This window comes from Mugil cephalus, chromosome 9, assembly GCF_022458985.1.
Source record: "Mugil cephalus isolate CIBA_MC_2020 chromosome 9, CIBA_Mcephalus_1.1, whole genome shotgun sequence".
Taxonomy (NCBI): Eukaryota; Metazoa; Chordata; class Actinopteri; order Mugiliformes; family Mugilidae; genus Mugil; species Mugil cephalus.
This window is the reverse complement of record NC_061778.1, coordinates 23,721,059-23,745,214: the sequence shown is the minus strand read 5'-3', so window position 1 is coordinate 23,745,214 and position 24,156 is coordinate 23,721,059. Positions and strand designations below refer to the sequence as shown.

General features: G+C 41.6%; 1 protein-coding gene across 2 annotated transcripts; it reads left to right on the top strand.

The window, feature by feature from the left end:
- Positions 1-342: 342 nt before the first annotated feature.
- On the top strand, positions 343-23,820 carry brwd1 (bromodomain and WD repeat domain containing 1). Of its 2 annotated transcripts, none has more exons than XM_047594178.1 (44): positions 343-571; positions 675-733; positions 851-880; positions 1,087-1,146; positions 1,780-1,930; positions 2,181-2,279; positions 3,246-3,406; positions 3,670-3,891; positions 6,088-6,188; positions 6,779-6,849; positions 7,006-7,106; positions 7,211-7,251; positions 7,372-7,473; positions 9,246-9,399; positions 9,495-9,629; positions 10,091-10,219; positions 10,337-10,485; positions 10,744-10,820; positions 10,927-11,145; positions 11,286-11,469; positions 12,365-12,446; positions 12,608-12,730; positions 13,679-13,749; positions 13,990-14,215; positions 14,341-14,457; positions 14,908-15,015; positions 15,162-15,286; positions 15,507-15,589; positions 15,768-15,879; positions 16,543-16,604; positions 16,740-16,895; positions 17,071-17,191; positions 17,359-17,484; positions 17,590-17,656; positions 18,116-18,166; positions 18,286-18,411; positions 18,494-18,646; positions 18,766-18,920; positions 19,344-19,513; positions 19,979-20,104; positions 20,189-20,356; positions 20,449-20,772; positions 20,880-21,023; positions 21,134-23,820. In XM_047594178.1, the coding sequence occupies exons 1-44, from the start codon at positions 535-537 to the stop codon at positions 22,642-22,644; spliced, it is 6,789 nt and encodes a 2,262-aa protein (XP_047450134.1). In that variant the 5' UTR covers positions 343-534; the 3' UTR covers positions 22,645-23,820. The 2 variants fall into 2 exon arrangements, with proteins under 2 accessions (XP_047450134.1, XP_047450133.1); XM_047594177.1 differs by having other exon boundaries at positions 20,183-20,356.
- The last annotated feature ends 336 nt before the right edge of the window (positions 23,821-24,156 follow it).

Genomic DNA, 24,156 nt, shown 5'->3' with positions numbered 1-24,156 from the left:
TGCACAACAATTCATAATTTCATTTAACTGATAAAAAGCAAATTTATAAATAAAAATTAGAAATTAACAACACTCTGGCAACCATTATATATGACGTCATGTGCAGAACTCACGACCTTGGTCAGTAAAATGGGGGCGGACGGTTGATTACCGCATTGTGCACATTTGTAAAAAGCAATTATTTACCGATTTACTACTTTGCGCGGGTTTTAAATAATTTCAATAGTTGTCATTACACTAAAACTAGCCAAATGTTGCTAGGCTACAAGCTAGCGTACGCTTGTCTTTTGTTGAGAGAGCAGAGCACACCTCCCCACCCCCTTTTTCCTGTGCTACTCCGCTGTGGCGGAAGTAAGTCGTATCGCTGAGGCCTCATCCTTCCAATGGCGACTGCAAACAGGCTGAATAGAAAGCGGGAGCAACCGTGGAGGGGGTCAGAGCCGTGTAACTGAAATTAAATAAATATATCATATTCTACGTAGCCATAAAGTTAGCCTGAAATTTGTTCCACCTCTCCAAATCACGGCCGAGTCAATGGCCAAAAATCGGAACATTTCGCTCCTTGAGTCGGGTAAGCCACAGAAGTAAACCCAACTGATAGCTTAATTTACAACGATTGCTCGTGCTTATTGATACCCGACTGCTTTTCTGATGTGCTCACTGTTCAATTTCAGAGCTCTACTACTTGATTTCTCGTTTCCTAACAACGGGTCCATGTCGGAGAGCGGCTGAGGTGAGCTGGCGTGCTTTGGCTGGCACACTGTGTTGTATTTCTAAATAGTTGACTAGCCACTTGGTAATAGTTAATAGGAGAGTTCAATTCTGAATCGCCTCTTTTATTCATCTCCAGGTCCTGGCCAGCGAACTAGAAGAATATCAGGTGTGTATCCTTGCCGTCTCCGCTCGGCAACTGCTAACTAGCTGCTATCCGTCGGTCTTCGGTCCGGGCTTAAAACTTGTTTCACACACTTTTAATACCCCCTTATGCCTCACTCCTTTGACATCACCCGTTTTTTGCTAGCTCAGTGTGTACCTGCTGGCATTTTCTGAGCCGACTCCGCTTTACCAAACTCTTCTTTTCCACAGCTCTTACCCGGGAGATTGGACTGGCAGGGACGCGAGCACCCGAGAACATATGAAGACGTGGTGAGATTTAACTTCATGTGTTTTGTTGTTAACTTCATTGTCGGCGGTTGTTATTGTCTTGTGACAGGGGGACTGCGTGTCCATGCTCTGTGCTTGTTTACGGTCTTTGTTCTTTTCCCTTTTGGGCTGCTGTCGGAAATATTTGAATTTAGACTATTGACAAAGTCGCAACTCTCTCCCACCAAGTTAATTTTTCGGAGTAAGCTGTGGTATAGTCGCTGAAAAATTATGTTTGGATGGGAGTTTAATATTATTTAGCTCCGACTGTTGTACTGCAGATAGGGTGGGTTGTTCGGCTTCTCTCGATGTCGAGACGTCTCTCCTGGCCAATCAGAGGCCGAGATGCGCTGTCTCTGCGTTATTTTGCATGTGACCTGCCCTGTGATTGGTTCATAAAAAGGACGCTTTGCATGACAAGCCCCGCCCTTAGGAGTCCAGAAGCACATGAAATATCTAACTACCTACATTTCTTTCGATCTATCCATTTTTCTAAACAATAATAGACCATAGTAACATTTAAAAATATATATTTTTTAAATTCTCATAATTGTTGTCGAGTCAATTGCCCAATCTTTTCAACACTGCTCTATATTCAGTGTCACATCACTTCTTTGTTTTTGCTTGGCCTGACAGGTTGCAGCCAACAGACATATTGCACCAGACCATTTGCTGCAGATATGTAAGCAGATCGGACCACTTCTTGACAAAGAGGTGCCATCATGTGTCCCGGGTGTACACTCGCTCCTGGGATCTGGAAAGCAGTCAATGCTTAGGACTGCAAAAGGTACGCTCTCTTCGCTGTCTGGGTTTATCTTTGGCCTGAATTGTGCCACAGGGATGTGTTTATGTTTCTCCTACTTCTCCATACAGTCTGTGCTGTGTACATTACACATGGATTTAAGATAATGTAGATGTGTCTTAGTTCCTAAAGCGCTTCTTGGCTTGTACATTCACCAGAATTGATCAAATCTGTTTCCCTTGTGCAGTTGATAATCAGCTGAATCATTCATTGAACTATTTGTTTTGATTTGCAGACTGCGACAATGTGAGGTTTAAAGCTTCATCATATGCAGCCCTTCATCGGGGCAGACCACCAGAGAGGCCTTTGAACTGCAAGAAACCCCCACACATTGGTAGGTCTGGCCTAATTCCCTATTCCTCTGCATTGTGTTTGTATTATTCTTTTAATAGTTACATTTAAATTCTGTGACATTTCTCTTCACAAATGTTTTATGTGTACACTGAAAGGTCATTGAACAACACGGTTACGTGCGTGTTTGAGTATAATTCAGTGTTACTTTTTCTTTTGGCTGATGGTTATTGACAAAAACTGGTTTGATGTTTTGCTATGACTTGGCAAGATTGCGTGTCTCGGTGCAGCTAGCTACATTGCGTTGTTGGTTGTTATGTTGATCAAAAACCATCATTTCATCCTGGTTTTTATAGTTCTCTTGGCTCAGATTTCTGATAATTCCTGTTTGATCCTGCAGTTGATGCATTCTTTTGATGCCTAATTGCAACAGTAGTTTCTGTTTAAAGACCTGGGCAGGGGAAATAATACTTGTCCTTAAGAATATTTTGTGTTTTCTTAAAAGAACAAAACACTATTGAAGCAAATTAACAGTTTTGTAAGATACCACTCATAAGGCATGGACAGAAAAACTCTGCCTCATTAACCAACTTCACTTTGAGGCAGTTGGAACTTACAGGAAAACAAACCTTCAGGATGGATGGTGTTTGTATTTCTGATATTTTGTTGTCTCCCGTAGCAACAGATGGAAACCAGATGCAGACGATTTAGGAGCAACATTATGTTATTGTTTTACAGATGAAATTTGAATTCGGGATGACACTTTCATTTCATGCTTTTGTGTTGATAATATGATTAGTGTAAAAAGGCAGCAAGTTAGTATGAAAGGGAACCTGAAGTGAAACTTTTTTGGTGCTGTAATTTCATCCTGTGATGATAATACCCCTCCACTCCCGCCCACATTAGAGTAAATATATCTCACGCCCACTGCATTTGTGTTGATCCGGTCTGGATACAGCTCTGTAGTTCTACAAGGGGTTTCTGATGGTTTGCGTTTAATCATCAACAGTGAAGGTGCATCGAGGGAGAGAGCTGACAGGAGTGCAGTGCTTCAGCTCCATCAGTCCCGTCAGCAACTATGAGCACATGCGTCTGCACAGGCGGATACTGGGGCATCTGTCAGCAGTGTACTGTATCGCATTTGATCGCACTGGTCTCAGGATCTTCACAGTAAGTTGGAACTTATCCCCCACAAAAATAAAATTTAGAATGTGCTGTAATTGCGCTAAGTTTAACACTGTTTTTAGACATTCAACAGCAGCTTGTTATGAACTGAACCCTCAACTTGATTGTATACTATATGTTGTGGATTTTGTTAGTACCTAATTCTATTTGCTGTTCTTACCCAAGTTTTAATCTACTATCTTAACTTTATGTCCCAGATTTGGTTTCTTGCATAAACTAAAGCAGAAGATACTGTTTTTCTTTTCCAGGGCTCAGATGACTGTTTGGTGAAGATCTGGTCTTCATTTGATGGAAGGCTTCATTCAACGTTGCGAGGACACTCTGCAGAGATCACAGACTTGGCGGTCAACTACGAGAACACACTAATTGCTGCAGGAAGCTGTGACAAGACCATCCGAGTGTGGTGCCTTCGTACTTGTGCCCCCGTGGCTGTGCTGCAGGGTCACAGTGGTTCCATTACCTCCCTTCAGGTAAAGAAACTTCTGCCATTACAATATATCATGTTTTCAATGTTGGTTAGGATGCTGTTTATAAATGACAGTTCAGTAATAAAAATAAGTAATTTATCATCAATAGAAGTCATTAGTCACTTTGGGTATGTGGGTATAACATCATCCTTTGGTCCTTATGACATTTCCTTGGTTTGATGCACCTTGTCATCCAAACAGTCAGTGCCAGGATTTTCTTGCTGTCCTTGTACTCACTTACTGGAACAGTATTCCTGATTCCACCTGGAATATCTTGGCAGTGCACAAACTGCGTTCTTTCAGCTATGGCATGCCAGAAGCACTAGACTTGTAAGACGGTGATTTATGTTAACTCACACGTCGTGTTTTAAAAGGCTTTTCTGTACAGTTTCAACCAAACTTAATGAAAAAAGGCTCCAATCAGTTTTGTCCAGTTGACTGGTCAAATAAAGTTTATTTGAAAAGGGTGACTATGAGAGAAAGCAACTAAACCTTGAGCTGTTCCAAAGCTGAAATTGCACTCCTAGCTTTAATGGTTATGATTGTGCTGCACTCAGTGTAATGGAAATTTTTTATTTGGTAGTCGAGGATACAGACCAGACTTTTGCAATAGAGTATTTCTAAATTAGCAGTATGTTTTTCTTATTGCTATCTTATTTTCTATATTATACCAGTATTTGGCTGTGACTGTTGGGAAGTGATCTTGTCTATATTCTCTGAACGTCTTAATTGTGCTTCCTTTAGGATGTTGTTCTCTGATTTTTCCCTATATTGTCCCTGTATTAATAATAATAATATTATAACCAGGAATTATAGTTTTCAGCTAAAAAAAATAAAAACAGAGAACGGCCACAACAAAACGTTGTTGTATGCAAAATATAAGTCAAGCAAAGAAAATTAATTCCGAGAGCCAATGCAAATCAGTATAATATGCTGTGCAAATATTATTAAATGTGCCCAAAAGACTGCAGCTCTATGAGACTCTTTACATTTACTTTTACTTACTTTACATTTGCATCTCTTTCCTCCGCCTGTGAAAGTGTTAGGAAAGAACTATTTTGAAGTCCATTGTCTTATTAGTTATTTTCATTTAGCGTACCTACCATTTGTAATGGGTCACTGGCTGCCTAGTTTATTACATAAAATAAAATAAGTGGCAGAGGCAAAGACCTTGACCAAACACCGGTCCAACATGAACAATGCCCACCACCCTCTACACGACACCATAGTCAGTAATGTATATATAAGTGCTGTCAAATGATTACTATTGTTAATCAGATACATCACAGGTTTGCTGTGGATTCATTTTTGACTAATCATGATTAAATCCCATTCATTTTTAATCTATAATAATTGTGTTTTCATTTTGCAAGCGCAAACAGACTCAAGAAAGAAGGGAATATAGATGCGCTTACCATGTTTATTAAACACCTTCAACAGTTGCAACAAAACAACTTGAAGCGAACATTTACCCACATTAATGTGGCCCTGTTCCTCCTCTTTCAGCAGCTACTGACACAAACTCACTTGTTGACATTGTCTGAGAGGAGAGCTGACCACTTCTCATTTACAATGTTGCCTTCAACTGTCTCTCACACGGAACAGTGTTTGCAGGAGTGGAGAGATATTTTCAAGCCAGTAATGCCAACTTGTCTTTGTTTTGGTTTGTCTCAAGTTGGGCAATGTGTTAGCCGAAGTGCTAGCAGAATACTCGACTAACGTATGCTTGGTGTTAATATGGTATTTTAAGCTTAGTGCTTTGCTGATAAGAAAACTCCTTCCTGCAGAGTGTGCACTATACTTTATGTCGGTCCAGTGTTCTATCTTGTTTTTTTGTACTCAAATTTCCCATTGAGAGGGCCAACGTGCTATTTAGCATCTTCCATCTTTATTGGTTGGTTCTGCTGCCTGTTACTACCGATCAACTGCCCATTTGTGCATACGTGACTGTAACTATACTTGGACAAACTGCTCGAAATGCGTTGTCAGAGATGTTCAGAGTCAAAGACGGAGCTACTGGACACTGAATTTTCCTCAGAATAAATAAAGTATCCATCTATTACATCTTCTGTTTACCCCTGTGATCGCTCACTCCTTGGACTTGTGTAGAAACACATTGTATTTGCAATGTCAATGTTGATATTCAGCTAAAGACAAAACGTATGACATGTTTCTAATATGTGAATGTTTGGTTTTCAGTTTTCCCCATTTGCCAAGGGCTCTAAACGTTACATGCTGTCCACTGGAACTGATGCTACTGTCTACTTCTGGCAGTGGGATGTCAACAACATCAACTTCAGGTGAGTCCTGTTTGTTAAATAACAACATGTGACGGACATTCACTTAGTTTGTCAAAAGTTAGAATCAAATTAAGATAAGATAATCCTTTCATGTGTCCCTTTTATTAAAAGAAAAATGAAGGTTTTAAAGGAAATGCTCACATTGAGGAAACAAACATGGCGGTCTTTAGGTTGTCATGAAAACCATTCTTCTAATGAAAAGTAGCTGTCGTCCTGTGGCATAACTGTTGAAGTCAATAGGTTGAAAGTTTTTTTTTCCTGTTGCAGCACTGGCCAATATATTACTATTACAATGCCTTTAATATAAGTGCATGTAACGCATCTGCTTTGGGAAAACAGGACTGGAAGTTAGTTTTGAGGAAACTTTAATTGGCAGGTTTGCTGATGGATGGGCCAACAAGCTAACACTAGATATGAAGGATTGCTCTGGCACCGGGATATTAAATTACTCAGCGCCTGTCGGAAAGATTGTACAAATCTAAACACGTTTTCACTGTTGATGGGTAAATAATAAGATCATGTTGGAGAATTCACTCATGAGGCCGATTTTGTGTAATGTCAATGACATTTTTGTTCTGCTCTCCTTTAAGTGATCGGCCGCACAAATTTACAGAGCGGCCGAGGCCAGGTGTTCAGACTGTGTGCTCCTCATTCAGTCCAGGTAATTATTTTTGCTGTGTGTGTGTGTGTGTGTGTGTGTACTTTATAGTTGAACAAACCAGTTTGTATCACGTAGTACAGAGTTTTACAGTCTTATCAACATAGTAGCTCAGCACAAGTTTGGTGTTAAAACTTTGATTTAAAAAATGTTTTTCAGGTGGGATGTTCTTAGTAACAGGAAGTACTGATGATGTCATCAGGATATATTACCTGGGAAGCGGGAGTCCGGAAAAGGTCTCAGAGCTCCATGAGCACACGGTAATAACTCTCACAAGCGGCGAACTTCAATGAATGGCGTGTTGCTTTTACAGAAAAGTAATATTGTTTTTCTTTGGCCATTCTCCATGTGTCTCTCTTTCTAGGACAAAGTTGATAGCATCCAGTTTTGCCACTCAAGTGAAAGGTATGATAAAAACATATCTATAATGAACTGAATACGCATGCATGAATCAGATGAGTAACACTGATTTACCAGTTTTTAAAGTGACGGAGCACATTTTTTTTTGTCACCGTCTTGTCTCAGGTTTGTGAGTGGAAGTCGCGACGGAACAGCGCGGATCTGGAAGCTCCATCAGCGGCAGCAGTGGAGGTGCATCTTACTCAACATGTCTGCCACTCTCCCAGGGTAAGAACTGAGCTGGCTTTGTAGCTGTAAACCAGTTTGGATTAAAATGGCCTTATTTTAACATAGACATATTTTGGTTTGCAATCTGTGATCGCATAATGCGAAGATCTGCACTCAGTGAGCAGGGCTGTATGAGTAAAAGGATCACATTCGCAAGAAAATGTTTGTTATTTACCGAATGAAGAGCAAGGACTTGCAGCCAGAGCTGCCTCAAAGAGCTGCCGGAGCATGTCCAAGTAGACCAGGTGCTGATGTCAGCTCAGGAATTAATCAGTTTCTTTTGAAATTGTTGCCAACAGATTGTGAAAAATGATGAAATAATTTATTTCCTGGGAAACACTGAGTAAATTAGTTTAACAGTCGACTTCACTCCAAAATTTTCAAACAGATATTTGTATAATCCTTAAAAATACGTGATACATTGGTTTGTCGCACAGTACATACAATGACTTGGTCACTGTATGCAATTTATTCCTTGAGAGTAACGCACTGAAAGGTTAAGCATCTGTAATAATATGCTAGTTAAGCTGACATTGCACAAGCTGATTAAAGACAGAATTTGTGTTCTCTGTTTTGTAGCCAAGCATTCATCTGAACAGTTTGTTCAGTCTTACACTAGGAATGCTTCCAGATATTCAGCGCTTGTTTCATTGTGCCATTCAAACAGACTTGAAATGTACAAAATATGCAATGCAGAGTTCCAGCTCCCTTTATGTTTTTTTTTTTCTTTAAAGAAGGAAAAAAAATACATCACCCATCTTTTCCTGTCTTGGGAAAAACTATAAAGGATCCTTACTGCAGTTTCTAAAATTGTCTCAGCTGCCAAACATTGTAAAGTAAAATGGAAATTTGCCTTTCACAGTCAACTTTAAATGAGAACCATTTCAACATTACAGCTCTGTCATCCTACCATCCTCTCTTTACAGTTTCACATTTTACTCTTGGTACATTGTGTTGATGCAAAAGGGAATTAAATGTATTCACTGTGAAACACAAATGGCTCCTGTAATAAAAGGGGCTTTAGAGATGAATTTCTACATTGTAGCAGTGTGAAAGCACACCATGAGACCGATCATGATCACATAGGGTCATTTACACCGACCAGCCATAACATTAAAACCGCTGACAGGAGAAACAATAACATTGACCACCTTGTTACAATTCACTGTTCTGCTGGGAAACATTTGGACCTGACATTCATGTGGATGTTACTTGTAGCACCCACCTAGACCAGACCAGACACCCCCTCCCCATAGCAAAGACAGTCCTTGATGTCAGCAGCCATCCCAAGCAGGATGCAGCCTGACACAGACACACACACACACACACAAACACAGTTTAGCAACAAGTCAAAAACATGAAAAACAGCACAAGGTGTTGGTCTGGCCTCCAGATTCAGCATAGGAAGGTGGTCATAATGTTATGAATGATCTGTGTATTTGTGTTGCTAGAAGTGATTGATGGATCATATGAAGTCCACCCAGTCTGTTCAGTATTACAGTAAATAAGTTTTCACTTAGACAAAAGAAGCATGTTAATAGTCCTTGGCTAAGTGAAAGAGGAAGCACGAATACAGATAATACATCTGTGGAAAGGGCTCATGCAGATAAATGTGCACTGCAACAACTTAAACCCATATAAATATGGGCCTCGTTTTTAGAACCATGGCATCAGATGAGCTGGCGGTTATTTTATTGAATTTGTGTTGTGTAATGAAGCATCTTTATCACTATTAGTAGTTTTAAGATCTGTTTCCAATTCTTTGTTCTCAGTGCTGAACCAACGAATGAAGAGGAGAGCTACTTCAAACCCAAAGTCACGATGGTAGCGTGGGATCGCCATGACAATACAGTCATCACGGCTGTTAACAACCATCTCCTCAAAGTGTGGAACTCCTACACAGGACAGCTGCTACATATCCTAAAAGTAATTGTTCAGCATAGCTTCTATGACTGGTGGTAGTTCGTCCACAGATTGACTCATTTTAAGATGGAGACTAACCAGAATGTGTTTTTTTTCAGGGCCATGAGGCCGAGGTGTTTGTCCTTGAACCTCACCCCTTTGACCCCAGGATCATCCTGTCTGCTGGCCACGATGGGAATGTCTTCATATGGGATCTGTTGCGAGGGACAAGCACACAGCACTACTTCAACATGGTACGGAGACAATACCAGAATCTGGTGTTTACAGAAGGGTGAACAGTGAGCACAATAGGGAGCACGATGAACACTAACATAGGACGCATAACTTGATCGATGCAACGTGCAGGAAGGAAGCTCAAAACTCAGCTTAATCTGTTGCTTGTCGTGTGGTTCAAGTGGTTCACCTACCCAGTTACATCGTCTTCTTTCAAGTGTTTTTTTTAATTGGTGTGTAACTGAAACACATTTCTTCACGATTTGCTTTGCTACTATTTCCGATCATTTCTTGTACTCTCTACCTAGTGGATTACAGGGGGATACAATAGGATTTTACTAACATGAATTTTGAGGATGTACAAGATTGCAGTACAAAAAAAAAAAAAAAAAAAAGTAAAATAAAAATCTGCTTCTGTGATAAATTTCTTTCCAACTTAATGAGTTTCTTTACCTTGGATGATTTTGTGTTTTGCATCCAGATTGAAGGTCAGGGTCATGGAGCTGTTTTCGACTGCAAATTCACTCCTGATGGCCAGCGCTTCGCCTGCACAGACTCCCATGGCCATCTGCTCATCTTTGGCTTCGGCAGTTCCAAACCCTATGACAAGGCAAGAAAAAGAGAAGAATTCTACAGATTGAGATTGAACGTTATATAATGAAATGTACTGTAACACTGTGTTACAACAATTTTCTTAAATGAACAACCTATCCTGCCATCTACACAGCTTCCAGACCAGGTGTTCTTCCACACAGACTACAGACCACTGATTCGAGACTCCAATGGCTTCGTGCTGGATGAACAGACCCAGCAGGCACCTCATCTCATGCCACCACCGTTCTTGGTGGATGTGGATGGGAACCCTCATCCACCAAGGTAAACTAGGCTTACTTTTAGTGACATGACAGCAAAACAGCCTTTTGTCATTTACTTTGGGTTCACGTGTTCACGTGAACCGTAACTTGATGGTTTCTAAGACCAGAAAGAAAAACAAAGCTGATTCTTCGGTTCAGCATTTAGTTGACTTTTGGTTCCTGAAGTCACATCGTCCGTGGACTTAGGGTTGGAGTTTGCTTTGTTTTCTTGGTCAATTCTGCAGTATTCATAACTGCAGTTTTTCTACTTGGATTTTAGGTACCAGCGTCTTGTTCCAGGACGGGAGAACATTGCTGCTGAGCATCTAGTTCCTCAGTTGGGATACGTAGCCACCAGTAAGACCATAATGAGACCCTAACCAAAGCTTTATTATTTTCAAAACTCAGTGTTTGGAAACCTTCTTGGCAACCCAGCTCATGTTATGTCTCCTTCCATCTTCAGGTGACGGTGAGGTGGTGGAGCAGGTGATCAGCCAGCAGACCACAGAACATGAGGAGGCCGCTGTAAGACGAGTCGGTCTTCTGGACGAAGCCATCCGACAGCTCCAGGAGCAACAGGACCGGCATAACCGGCCCGGCACAGGGGCAGCACCGAGTTCTGGAGCAGCACCAGAAGGCCAGGCTGAGGCACCAGCTCCAGCTCTCAGCACACCACGCAGAGGTATCGATACACCACCAGTTTTGTACTGGATTGATTTAGGTGACATATTGATTTAGTGAGATGCTGGAGGCTAGCTGTGTGATTTCTCTGGAAATGCCGACAAGCGTGGAGAGAAGGTGAATATTTTCCCTTCGCTGCAGTGTCTGTGAACGACCGAGCAGATGTGCAGTCTCCCCCCAATGTGGGCCTGCGTCGCAGTGGACAAGTGGAGGGCGTTCGGCAGATGCATCAGAACGCTCCTCGCAGCCAGATGGCAACTGAGAGAGACCTGCAGGCCTGGAGACGCAGGGTGGTGGTCCCTGAACTTGCACTCAGCAACTATAGGTAAAATATTAACTTATATGAGATGTGTGTGCTTTTGTGATCCTTTATACTAGATATTTCTTCTAGTGTATATAGCGCTTTTCTACCTATTGGTACTCAAAGCACTTTCACAGACACATCCACCCATTCGCTCACACAAGCACACACACACATTCACACACCAGTTGCACTGGGGGTTCAGTGTCTTGCTCAAGGACACTTAGGCACATTCCGGGGATAAAACCACTAACTCCGGCGGTCAACCCGCTCTACCTACTGAGCCACAGCCACCAGTTAACGTATCTGGAGGGATCCACCACAAGAGGCCTCTGAATGCATCACCACATTTGTCCTGACCACCTGTGATCCACTTTTAATTTACTGTTCTGGGGAGCCAAAAAGCTCCGTAATGTACCTTCACAAACAACCCACGTGGATCATTTACACATATCTACATGAACACATGGCCAATAAGGAAACCACATGTCATTCTTGTTGACATTATTTATTTATTTTTATTTATTTGTTTAGTTAATTAACAGCTACAATAACAAAAATATTAAAAAGCTCTTATGAATGCATCCAACACCTTGTGGCATTATGTTGTAGAGCAAAGTGAATTTGGCAAACGGAGAGGCGTCCGTTCAGTGGGTGATACTTTCATGTGCTAGGAAAGATTAAAGTTCACGTTGCTATAAAATGTAAATGTATGTGTTCATACGCGTTCACACTTTGACATTTTGTTGCCAGGTTTGAATATTAAGATCGCAACAAAACTTAATAAAAAACAAAAAAAAAATAAAAAAATTCTACTTTTCTACTATTGTTACATGAATTTTAGAGAATGTGAAATACTCTTTAATTCACTAGTGTGTTTTACATATTTATCTTAAATTTTAAATGTTGTGATTTTCAGGGACCAGGAGGACATTCGAACTGCCAGAGGAGATGAGGAAATCGCTCAGTACAACGCAAGGAAGAGACGCATTATCTGCCGTGTAGGTTTCTTGTTTCTCACTCTGTAAAGGTCGTCTTAAATGGCTCTATGAAAAAGGTTATGTGTATCAGAGATCCAACGTTTATGTTTTTAACCCTCCTCACATTAGTTTCAGTTCTATTTATTGGCTTGTTGTTGAGTCGGTTACATTTGTTCCTCCAGGATGATTCAGACGATGAGCCTTCCTCGGCAAAGCGAGCTAATGGCCGCAGCGATTCGCTGGAATTCATCGACTTGTCATGTGAAGAGGGAGAGGAGACGGCCAGTTCAGAAGGACACTCTGAGGTATGACATGCTCCACTCTCGCATGACTAGAAAGACAAAGACTGAGATGGAGGCAAAGATAATCCGTGTATCATTCGCTCATTAATTTTTCAAAGTAAAACCGAAAACTTAAAAAACTAATCATGACTTGTTTTTTCAATATCAGGTCCGTGTGAGTTTTGGTCTTTTGATTTTCCATTCAGAAAAGGATATAAAAAACAAAAACAAAATTAGTAGTGATTTGATTTTCATTTTAAAAATTCAATAATTAAAATTCAAGGCTTATTTCTTTTTTTAGGGTCAAGGATGGATGAACAAAACTGCTCACTTTTAATTTAGGGTTTCTAAAAACAAAAAATAAAATCGTTAGAAGACCAAACCAAAAAAAGCGCCTGTTGTTTTCATATTGTGCGACTGGAAGTTGTTGCACTTATGAAGTTGCCGCTGTGTAACAGAAGTTACAGACATGGATCAGTATGTTGTTTTCGTCTCGGGGTAGACGACATGACTGCAGAAAAACTAAACCGCATATTTCAGGTGAAAACTAAAAATAACTCCATATAATCAGGGAGTAGTTAGCGACAAGCTAACGTTGCTCTGATATGCCTGCAGAGATATCTGCAGATGACAAGTGTTGTTTTCCCATGTCACAAATCACGTCAGAATTTGGTCCCAGAGACATTTTAGGAAACCACAGATAGAAGCCATGTATTTGGGTGCTCTTGCCATAAACGCAGTAACGTCCTCATACGTGCTCTTACTTTCAAAAAGGGTCACTTCCGGGTTGCAAAATATGAAAACCGTTTGTAAAGTTGTGCATGTTGAAATGAACATGCAATTATTTATTTTTTTACATTTAACTCCAAAAGCATTAAAAATTTTTTTTTTTAAAGTCACTTTTTTATTTTATTTTATTCAATCAACGTTAAAACAATTTTGCCATTTATTTGTTCCTTTGTTTCTCTCCAGGACAATGAATTGGATGGCAGTGACCTGGATTCCTCTAATGATGAGGAAGAGTGGAACAGTGACAGCTCAAGGTATGAAGCCGCATAGACTCTTAGTCATTCTTAGAGTTTAAACTGGTTTGGTCTAAGGATTTGTTAAATGAGTTGATACAAATGATAGCATTGACAGAAGATTGTGTTACTCACTACACCACTATACTTTACCTGAGGTGTCAGTTCATTTATTACTCCAATAAAAGTTGGTTCAGTTTTGTGCTGCCTGTTTGTTTCTATACACGTTATAATATTAATCACAACTGATAATTACAACAGCCATACATCCAGCGAATACTCGGACTGGACCGCAGACGCTGGTATAAACCTGCAGCCCTCCACACCCTTGTCGTCGCGGAAAAAAGTGAGGCGCAGGATCAGCAGCTCCGATGAGGAGGAGGAGGAGAACGAGGAGGAGGAGGAGAAGCACCAAAGTGATGAGGAGGAAAAACCTGGAAAGAAAAGCAAAGACAAGACCAAGAAGGCAAAGAACAAGACACCCAGGGTGAGTTCACCAGTCCTACTGAATTACTCTGTGATGCGTTGAATCCTGTCGCATATGATGCAACCGTATATTTTAAAAGGGGTTCATATTGACTCACTTAAGGATTTATGTCTTTCACCAACCAGCGCCCAAAGGTCAGGCCATCCATTAACAGGGAAGTGTCCAATGAGTTCAGACCGTCACCGTGGATCACTGATGTCATTCCCAGAAAGTCTCCCTTTGTCCCCCAAATGGGCGATGAGGTAGGTAACATAAGGAGATGCTATTTACAGGACTTTGAGATGGGCTTGGGTATGTTTTCATATCTTAATGCAGTCAGACAGTATTTGGTCTTTTGAGAGAAAAAAAAATGGTTTCATTTTGCACGGTCCTTTTCCATCTGTAAAGGAAACTCCTTTGCGGATTGTCTTTCAGTTCTGTCTTCAGTATTCAGTTTCCAAGACAAAAAAAGAAAAAAGAAAAGGAAACACTATTATGGGCCATAATATATCATGTTTAGTATTAGGACTTTGAGTGTCCACAAAATGTTTTAAATCTGCAAAATTGGTCTAGTTGGAAAGAACAGGGGCAAGATTGTAGTTTAAATGCTTCTAGCAAATGTTTTGCTGGCTCAGCAGGGCATTAGGCTCACTGTTCATTTTTCATCATGTACAAAAGTGACTTTTAAGCTTTAAATCTTCTGCTTCTGTCAGGTGATCTACTTTCGACAGGGACACGAGGCCTACGTTGATGCTGTGAGCCGGAGTGAACTTTACCCCATCAACTTGGAAAAACAGCCCTGGAGGAAAATGGAGCTGCGGGTAAGAACGAATCAAAATTTTTTATAAAGTTGTACCTGTTCAACCAGTTCTTCCCTTAGTTCACATACCCAGAACCTCACATTTACTATTTTATTCTAAATCTTGGAACGATGTATTTAAGGAAAATCCTTCTGCATGTTTCTCAGGACCAAGAGTTTGTGAAGATCACTGGAATCAAATATGAAGTTTGCCCTCCAACACTTTGCTGTCTGAAGCTGACTCTTATTGACCACGGCACTGGCAAAATCACAGACAAGTCATTCTCTGTCAAGTAAGCCACTCAGTTACATTAACAAGAACCTCAGTTTTTACATAAAGGTAGTATTAGAGTCAAATACAACATTTTCTTCATGAACTGTATGTATGTTTTAATTCATTTATGTTGCCGTTTGTTATGTTTATCAGTGTGATCCATCGCCCTTCCACATCAAAAGAAAACTTTTCATGCTTATTGCGTTTTCCCATCAACATGGCTTCGTTTTCTCCTGCAGGTATCACGACATGCCAGACGTGATTGATTTCCTTGTGTTGAGGCAAAGTTATGATGAGGCGCTCCGTAGAAACTGGCAACCGAGTAAGTGAGCCCAATACACTTTGCTGTGTTGGAGCTGCCGTGTGTGGATAAACCTAATTTTTAATAACATTTTAGACGGACATGTGGGGAGCGTTACACTACTATGAAGATTCAGTCACTACACAAACATGACTTTTTTTTCCTCCATGATCTGAATTTATCATTTCCTTTGTTGCAGACGACAGGTTTCGCTCAGTGATAGATGATGCTTGGTGGTTTGGGACTATCGTCTGTCAGGAGCCCTACCAGCCAGAATATCCAGACAGTCTGTTCCAGTGCTTCAAAGTCAGGTGAGAAACCACACATTGTTGTCAGGAGAGGAGTAGTTCTTGACAAACTATAATGGGAGCACACGTACTAGTATTACCTGGTTTCCAAAGTATGCTGCTTTTGTGGTTGTGATTGAGACAGACGCTTTGGCATTGAGAAAGTTTTCCAAAACTGTATTTGGAAGGTTTGGCGGTTGCATATGACATTTTTATTTTTTTTTAGTGTATTTAGTCCCATTTATGTGGTCAGCCGGGCTGACTCCTGCTTTTTTTTTTTTTTTGTAAGGACTCTGACACATAAAGCTAAAGACAGTAGCATCACGAGAGTAAATTTCTCTCCATGCCAGCAGGTGGAAGTAGTGTGCAAAAGGGGAAACTTGAATTACCTAAGCGAGGAAGAGCTGTAAAGCTTTGTACAGAGCCGACTTGGCCCTGCTGCTGATTCAACTTGCTCAGTTGGCTGGAAAGCAGCTGACAGGGGTCTGACTAGTGCCAGCGGTGCAAAAGACTCTGCAAATACTTGGGCAACAAATGCTCACCAACGACCCAACCCTGGCCAACAGCAGACCATCTGCTTAGTGTGTCTGGGCCTTAAGAAACATGGCTGTGTCAAAGTATCAAATCAGTTAATGGGATGACTGAGTGTAAATATTTAATGTTTAGTTTTATGTCTGTTACCACCAGATGGGACAATGGTGAAACCGAGAAACTGAGTCCTTGGGACGTGGAGCCTATTCAGGATGATGGTAAAAAAAAACAAAAAACATGGTTTACTAGCTTATGGCTGTTCCTCACATACACACAATGCTGCAGTCTCTTTATCGTGTACGGTTTATGGGTAAAGCAAGATTATAAAACCTACTACTATCTCTACTGTGCAGCTCAGGAGCCTGAAACAGAAGGAGGCGGTATCGCAGTGACTGCAGAGGAGATGAAGGAGCTGATGTACAAGCCTCTGCCCGGGGAGTGGGGCGAGAGGAGCAGAGATGAGGAGTGTGAACGCATCATTGCTGGCATTGATCAGCTCATCACTGTCGGTGTGTGTGCATGAACAGACAGTCCCTCTTTAACTTTGTTTTGTTCACTTTTAGTCTCTCTGTTGTTCATGGTTCTTTATTGTCATTCACATATTCAGATCTGTGGGTTCTTTTAACTGTAGAAGGGGTTGTCACCAGTTACACTAACCCACCTTCATGTATGTGTGTGCTACAGAGATAGCAGCTCCATTCTCTGGCCCTGTGGACTTGATCCAGTACCCCACCTACTGCACTGTAATTGCATATCCCACAGATCTGGGCACCATCAGACTGCGACTCATGAGCAGATTCTACAGGTGAGTTAATTCACTTCCACCGTCCTCCCACCTAATAATCCAAGCCGGTCTGAAATGTTGACCCAGCTCTAATCTTGAAATATCTCCAGCTGTGGAAATTCAGATAAGTAATGTCTACTACAGTTTATGAAGACATCATATATTTACTCACCTCTGCTATTCCCCAGGCGCCTCTCAGCATTAATATGGGATGCCAGGTATATTGCACATAACGCCCGCACTTTCAATGAACCCAGGAGCAAGATTGCCCACTCTGCTAAAATCATCACCAACGTCCTGCAGAGATTTGTCAAGTAAGCGTTACTGGATTTTTTTTTTTCTAAAAATAATTACTTGTACATCATGTGGTGATACTCAAATGACAGATTATAAACTGGCACATCTTCTCACTGTCTCAGTAATCAGAGCTGCTCAGATATCATGGAGATTTACAGTGCTGTGGAGGAAATGGATGATGATGATGAAGTAAGTCTGGATAAATGAAGATTGTTAGTAGTATGACATTTGTTTACAGATTACAGATTAGTAAGAATTTGTGACAACATATCGGGGCATATTTCTTGGTACTTGGCATAAAGTTATTCTAGTCACAGTGGAGAATTGGCCACAGTTCTTCTGTGGATTTAGATCGTCTTCTGGCTTTTCACGTAATCCCTATTAGACTCTAATCTAGAGGAATAAATCTGATCAGGTGTCTGACCGGTCAGACACCTGATCAGCCAATGCTACGGCCCGATGAATACAAAAATAAACATCCATTGGGAGGAAAAGATTGTGTTGAGTGAACCTAAATTGGCTGTAAGCATTTACATTTGATTGGTAGGAACATTGTGATAACAGAAAACTGTCCAAAAAGGGAAAAGATCATTTAAAAATGGAATTGTCACGTTCACGTAATACAAAATGAATTATTACTGTCTACAGGAAGAAGATGCAGAGGCGCCAGGCACATCTTCTGGACAAAGGCTGCGGCAGGTAAATTGATGCACACATGGTACCACCGTTACTCTCCTAGAGGTGGGGGTGGAGAGAAGTCGAGACTTTGCGGTCTTTCTCGCCTCAATAATTTCCTCCATTTCTCTTGATCTGCACAGCGCTCGGTAGAGGTGGTGCCAGACAGAGATGCCTGGAAGGAACAGTGCAAGAATCTGGTCAATTACATATTTGAGTGTGAGGACTCGGAACCATTCAGACAGCCTGTGGATCCTCAGAACTATCCAGTGAGTTAGCACGTCACTCTGAGGCCACGTTTGGAGTGAGGGAACATGTGTATTAAAGTATTAATCCCGTTTTTGTGTCCAGGACTACCATGACATCATTGATACACCTATGGACTTTGGCACGGTGAAACGGGCCCTGGAACAAGACCGCTATGAAAACCCTATAGAGCTGTGCAAAGACACACGGCTAATATTTGCCAATGCTAAAGCCTACACCCCCAACAAACGCTCCAAGGTAGGATGTTATTAAAGTCTGTGGAGGAATGTTAATATATTCAGACCTCTTCTAGGTTCAGTTTTTGAAGTTTAATATTTTTGCCTTCCTATTTTCTATTCTTTATTTTTCTTCTTCAGATTTACAGTATGACCTTGAGGCTGTCTGCCTTCTTCGAGGAGCAAATCCGAACAATCATATCCGAGTACAAAACTGCTGTTAAAAGCAGTGACAGACTCCGCCGCAGTCAAAGGTTTCGCAAGAAAATGCTGGATCAGCCCTCTTCCACCACAAGGTCAGTTGAATTTTATCATTTAGTATGCATTTTAATTTGGTTGTAAGTTAGTATCTAGCTATGTAGTTTATTGTTTCAGCTTGATCCATTCTCCACTACCAACTAACAAACACATTGCAAATGTTTCAAAGTAATCAGGTTTCATTCAAAATTATTCAAGTCTCACTAGTCATTTTTCACAAGATAGAAAAAATTGTATTTCTGGCGCATTTTCACCTGCTACCGAGGAGAATAATAAATCTAGAGACTCCATCTGCATTTGTAGTAAACATGACGACTTTATTAGGCTTTATTATGCGTTTCGGCTCATGGCCTCCATCAAGGTCAGTGGAAACAACTAATTCTGTACATGCATACATATAGGTTCATATGTCTGTACATAAACATATCTGGTAAAGATATTGGAATCTTCTTTTTCTCAAGTCAAAAGAGGGCCGCAGTCAAAACTCAGGAAAAAGTGGAGCCAACGTCAGTGACCAAATCTACCTCAGCCAAAGTGTCCGTTCCTGAGAGGGCCAGGAGGAGGAGTCAAAGCTGCAGCTCAGGTCACAGCTCTTCAGAGGACGACTCAAAAGCTGCTTCATCAACACCAGGTGGGAAAGAGAATTTGTCTCTCAGTGGGTTCTTTAACCCACTGATCATCATGGTGACTGCTAACAGCAGAGCGGTATAGTTGCAACTTTAACGGTGTTTGCTTCAGAGAATAATTTCCTGATAGGAAAGGGCTTTGGGAGTCTGAGGATATAGCTTCTAGTTATGGACAAGTGATGTGACTTCTGTTTGTCATTTAATTGTGGTTAAAAAACAAACAAACCGTAAAGCCACAAAGAGAAGCAGTTTAAATCTTCATGTGTGAACTCCCCACTGAACATCCATCACTGTTGGCTGAAATTACAGCTTCTCTTACTGGACCTTATGCTAGACTCAATCTCACTTCTCACTTGCACGCCTAAGTCTTGATTACATATACATGTGGTGCTTTTGAGGTTAAGGTGCTAAATAAATGGAATAAAATGTGTGTATATATATATATATACATCTAAATGTGTATATTTCAGAGTCTGACAGCGAAAGTGAGGTGAGTGAATCGGAGGAGGAGAAACGTCCAGGATCCTCAAGGCACCATCAACGCAGACAAAAAGCAAGAGTTACAAGAAGCCACCGTGCCAAGCATAGGAGCAAAGGTCAGGAATAAAGCAGTTTAAGAGAGAAAAATAGTTTGACTTCCATAAGTTTTATTTTAAAAATATTATTGTTGCTAGTCGCAGAGAGTGACAGTGAAGAGGAGGAAGACGACGAAGAAGAAGAAGAAGAGGAGGAGGAGTTTGACAGCGAAGCTGAAGAGTCTTCAGATCGCCGCTATCCCAGCAGGAGTAAAAGCAGCAGGAGTACCCGGCTGACCAGAAACAGTGCCGCTGGAGACAGAAAACGGACAGGTAATCGCTGTCAACCGACGCTGGCCTCAAACCCAGTGAACCAACCCACCAGTCAGTTTGTTTGACCTTCATTCTGAATGGCTCGATTTCAGACGGCAGGGCAGAGGTAAACGGTCACAGCAGCCGATCGTCTCGCAGGGAGAGGCGTCGCCACCAGGACTCTGACAGAGCCACGTCTCAGGGCTCCGACAGGGAAGAGGAAGTCACAGGTCGCAGGTCCCTCAAGAGAAAGACAGCAAGGGCAGCTGTGAATAAGATGAAGCTCCTCGAAGCGTCCGATGAAGACTACGAGGAAGAAGAGGAGGAGAAAACGGCAACAAGGAGCAGCAGCCGGTTCCGCCAACCGCCCCGGCTCAGCAAACGCATGGCAGTGATCCAGAGCAGCTCGGACTCTGATGGGGAGTCCTCCGCAAGAGGTTGGAAAACAACTCCTGGAAAAACACGGATGCATTGTTTTTACATTTTTCATGTTTTGGCTCCTTATAGGTTTTTTATACAGTTCTGCCCTTTATTCTATTTTTAGCCTCTCAAAATACTGCTGAATCAGGTGGTGAATCCAAGAATGAGGAGGATGGCAATGACAGTGATACTTCATCCTCTTCCCACAATAAGCAGAATGGAGACGCAAAGTCCATCAAACAGAGAACATCAAAGTCAAAGGGAAATGGTGAGAAATGTCCTCATGACTTGTTCACTTTTCTTTCTTTTTTTAAACTGTGCTAGTGTTGCTGTCAAAGATGCTCTAATCTGTTTGACTAATTCTTTCTTTCTGTGCAGATACTTTGTCCCAGGTGAATGGACACAGTGCAAAGTCTGAGAGCAACTCTGAGCAGGAGGGAACTGTAGAGGAGAGCTCTGAAGATGCTAAAGAGCAGGAAGTGGAGGAGGAGGAGGAGGAGGATGAGGAGGAGGAAGAAGAAGAAGAAGAAGATCAGGCACCTGTGTCTCAGAAACCCTCACGAAGCACAGCAACCACTCCAGCCAGGAAAAATAGGATTACAAGTGAGGAGGAGGAAGAGGAGGCAGAGGAAACTAAACACCGGACCACACGACACAAACCTCCTGTAAGCTCAGATGAAGAGGACAAAGACCACAGTTCCCAGAAACACCCACACCAAAATGGAAGAAATGTGGAGGAAGCCATCCACAGGAACTCTAAGAAAAAAAGTCAAGTTTCACCGTCAAAAAGCCAAGACAAACAAAAATCTGCCTCAACTAATAAACTAGATGGTGCAGAGTCAGATGAACTCAGTGATTCTCCAAAGAGATCCAGCTCACAAAAGAAAAGGCTGAAAAAAGACAAACGGGAAGTAGAAAGCAATCACTCCAGCGACGGATTTGAGGGTGAGACCAAGAGGTCGGCGAGAAACAAGAGTAAATGTAAACGGCCTCGTGGCGCCAGCTCGGCTTCAGAGAGCTCTGAGCAAGAGTACAGACCCAAGAAGAAGTCGAGGAGGAAACGCTCCACCGGCTCATCAGACGAAGAGTCGGATAATTCAGATAACACATCAGGCAGACGGCTGAGCCTCCGAGCCCTACCAAAAAAGAAATACATCAGCGACAACTCTCTCTCTGAGGAAGACTCTGCCTCTGTGAATCGGGGGAGACAGCGAAATGGTAACAAAACCGGCACAGAGTGTAAAGAAGACGGGTATAATACAAGAATGTCTGAAAAAACCTCTTCCAGTGAAACCAGGAATCACCTGTCTTCCAAGAGAAAACGTATTTACACCTCAGACTCTGAAGACGCAGAGGAGGATGGAGAGAAGGAGCCAGCGCCCAAGGACAATAGAAACCGCAGGTCAGGCTCCTCCAAGAGCTCCAAAAGGGAATGCAAACAAGAGGAAGGCGACAGCATCGGGAGGGACGCTTCTTCCCACTCTGATTCCAAGGAGGAGGAGGAGGAGGAGGAAGAGGAAGAGGAGGAAGAAAATGTTGGCCGTTCACGGAGGGCGAAGAAAACCGCGAGGCAGCCCAAACACAAGCGAAAGGAAAACTACAGCAGCAACAAACGCGGTTCAGACTCGGAAAGCGAGCAGTCGTCTTCAGCCTCTGAAATCTCATTTTCCAGCTCAGGGTCCCACAGCAGTCCAAAGAGGAGAGGTCAGGCCAGGTCTGCGATTGACGACAGGACTGCCAGCCGCCAGTTGAGGCAGCGCCGGCAGAAGGCTGCCTCAGAGGAGGAAGAGGGGGACAGTGACGTGTCTTACAGCAAACCACGGCGAAGGACGCGGGTGAACACCCGGAACCGAGGGAAGCGGACAGTGAATTATCACGACAGTGAGTGAAGGACTGGAGGCTGGAACTACAGGCGTTAGAGAGAAGACGGACATTAACTGGAGACCTTAAAGACACTTGATGGCCACGTTATGGTAGCAGCACTGGAGTCCTCGAGAGAAAAATGCTGTGAATCTGTTTCATTCAGGGATATTTATATTTTCTATGAAAAACGTGTTTATAGATGTAATACAAATTCAAGCATTTGACCTGCTGGTTTTCACAAGGATACAGAGCGCAACACCACCTCCCATTCTGCTTGTTGTGATTTGGCCAGCAGAGTAACCATTCTGGGGAATCTTGTCAGCTTGGGTGCTATCTAATATACCTCTGTTTAATCAAGCATATTGCTGGCTTGCACTAAGATACACTGTAATGAGGTATTTCATACACTAGTTTTGCATTAGAAACTCAGGGGTCAACTAAGTTTACTGTAGTCTCAGACATGCAGTTGTTTGTTGAGCTAAGGTAAGGACAAGAAACGATTCCAGGTCGGCAGATGTCCAAGCACATTCACTGGGACAAAACCATGTTCAGACTTTACAGCACTCCTTTGTAAATCCACACTTAATGCTTGACTGTATTGTGCGTTGATATGAGCCAAATGAACGAAAATGAATTTCTTTTTCTCATGCATTTCATTTTTTCATTAGATTTGTGTTGTATTCTAGTGAATAGGTGTAAATATGTGATTGAGAATGAAATTGTCTGAACGGCTTGGCGATCAGTCAGTAGCAAAGCGTTTATTTAAATTTGACCCTTTTTCTTATTTTCTTTTTTTTCTTTCTTTTTTTTTTTTTTTTTTTTTTTTTTTTACACATTTAACTGCATTGTCTTGCCATATGTCACAATTTGGTACCTTTTTTGCCAAGTACAAGTAACCAAAAGTACTTAATGCAAAATACTGTGATTTCTCATATTGGGAAGACCTGTTATTGTTGTCCTGTGTTACCTACTTTCAGTATTAAATTCTTTTTCAGAGTTGACTTAAAAATGTTTTTGCCAGTCACTTGGTTTTGTTTTGTTTATGGGGAGGTTTCTAAACACAGTTGCTTTTTGACATTTTGCTTAATGTTTTTCGTACTACACCTTTAATAAACAGAATTCACAGGAAAATTATTAATGCAATGTGGTCGTGGAGTGCAATGAACTAGTTATTCTTCCTATTAATAAAGACTTCCTTTCAAGGTGTAGTCTGTGTTGAATTCAATCATATCCATAAGCATCATTAGGATGTTTCTCGTTTTCACTTTGGTGACTTGTGAGTCTGAAGTGTCCATGTTTCTTTCTAGTTCACCACCTAGGGGCCACTGGCAAGAATTAATATTACACAATTGAATGGAGTGCAGACGACTTACTATTTTCCAACAAAAATTCACCATATAATTAGACACTGTGTGTTACACAGACATTCATTCAAGCAAAAAACTGCATTTGTGAAAGGGGCTTTACAATGGATTGCAGAAAGGGCATTTAATTTCAACACAGTCCAGGTTTAGTTTGTGCTTTTTGCATACATGTGT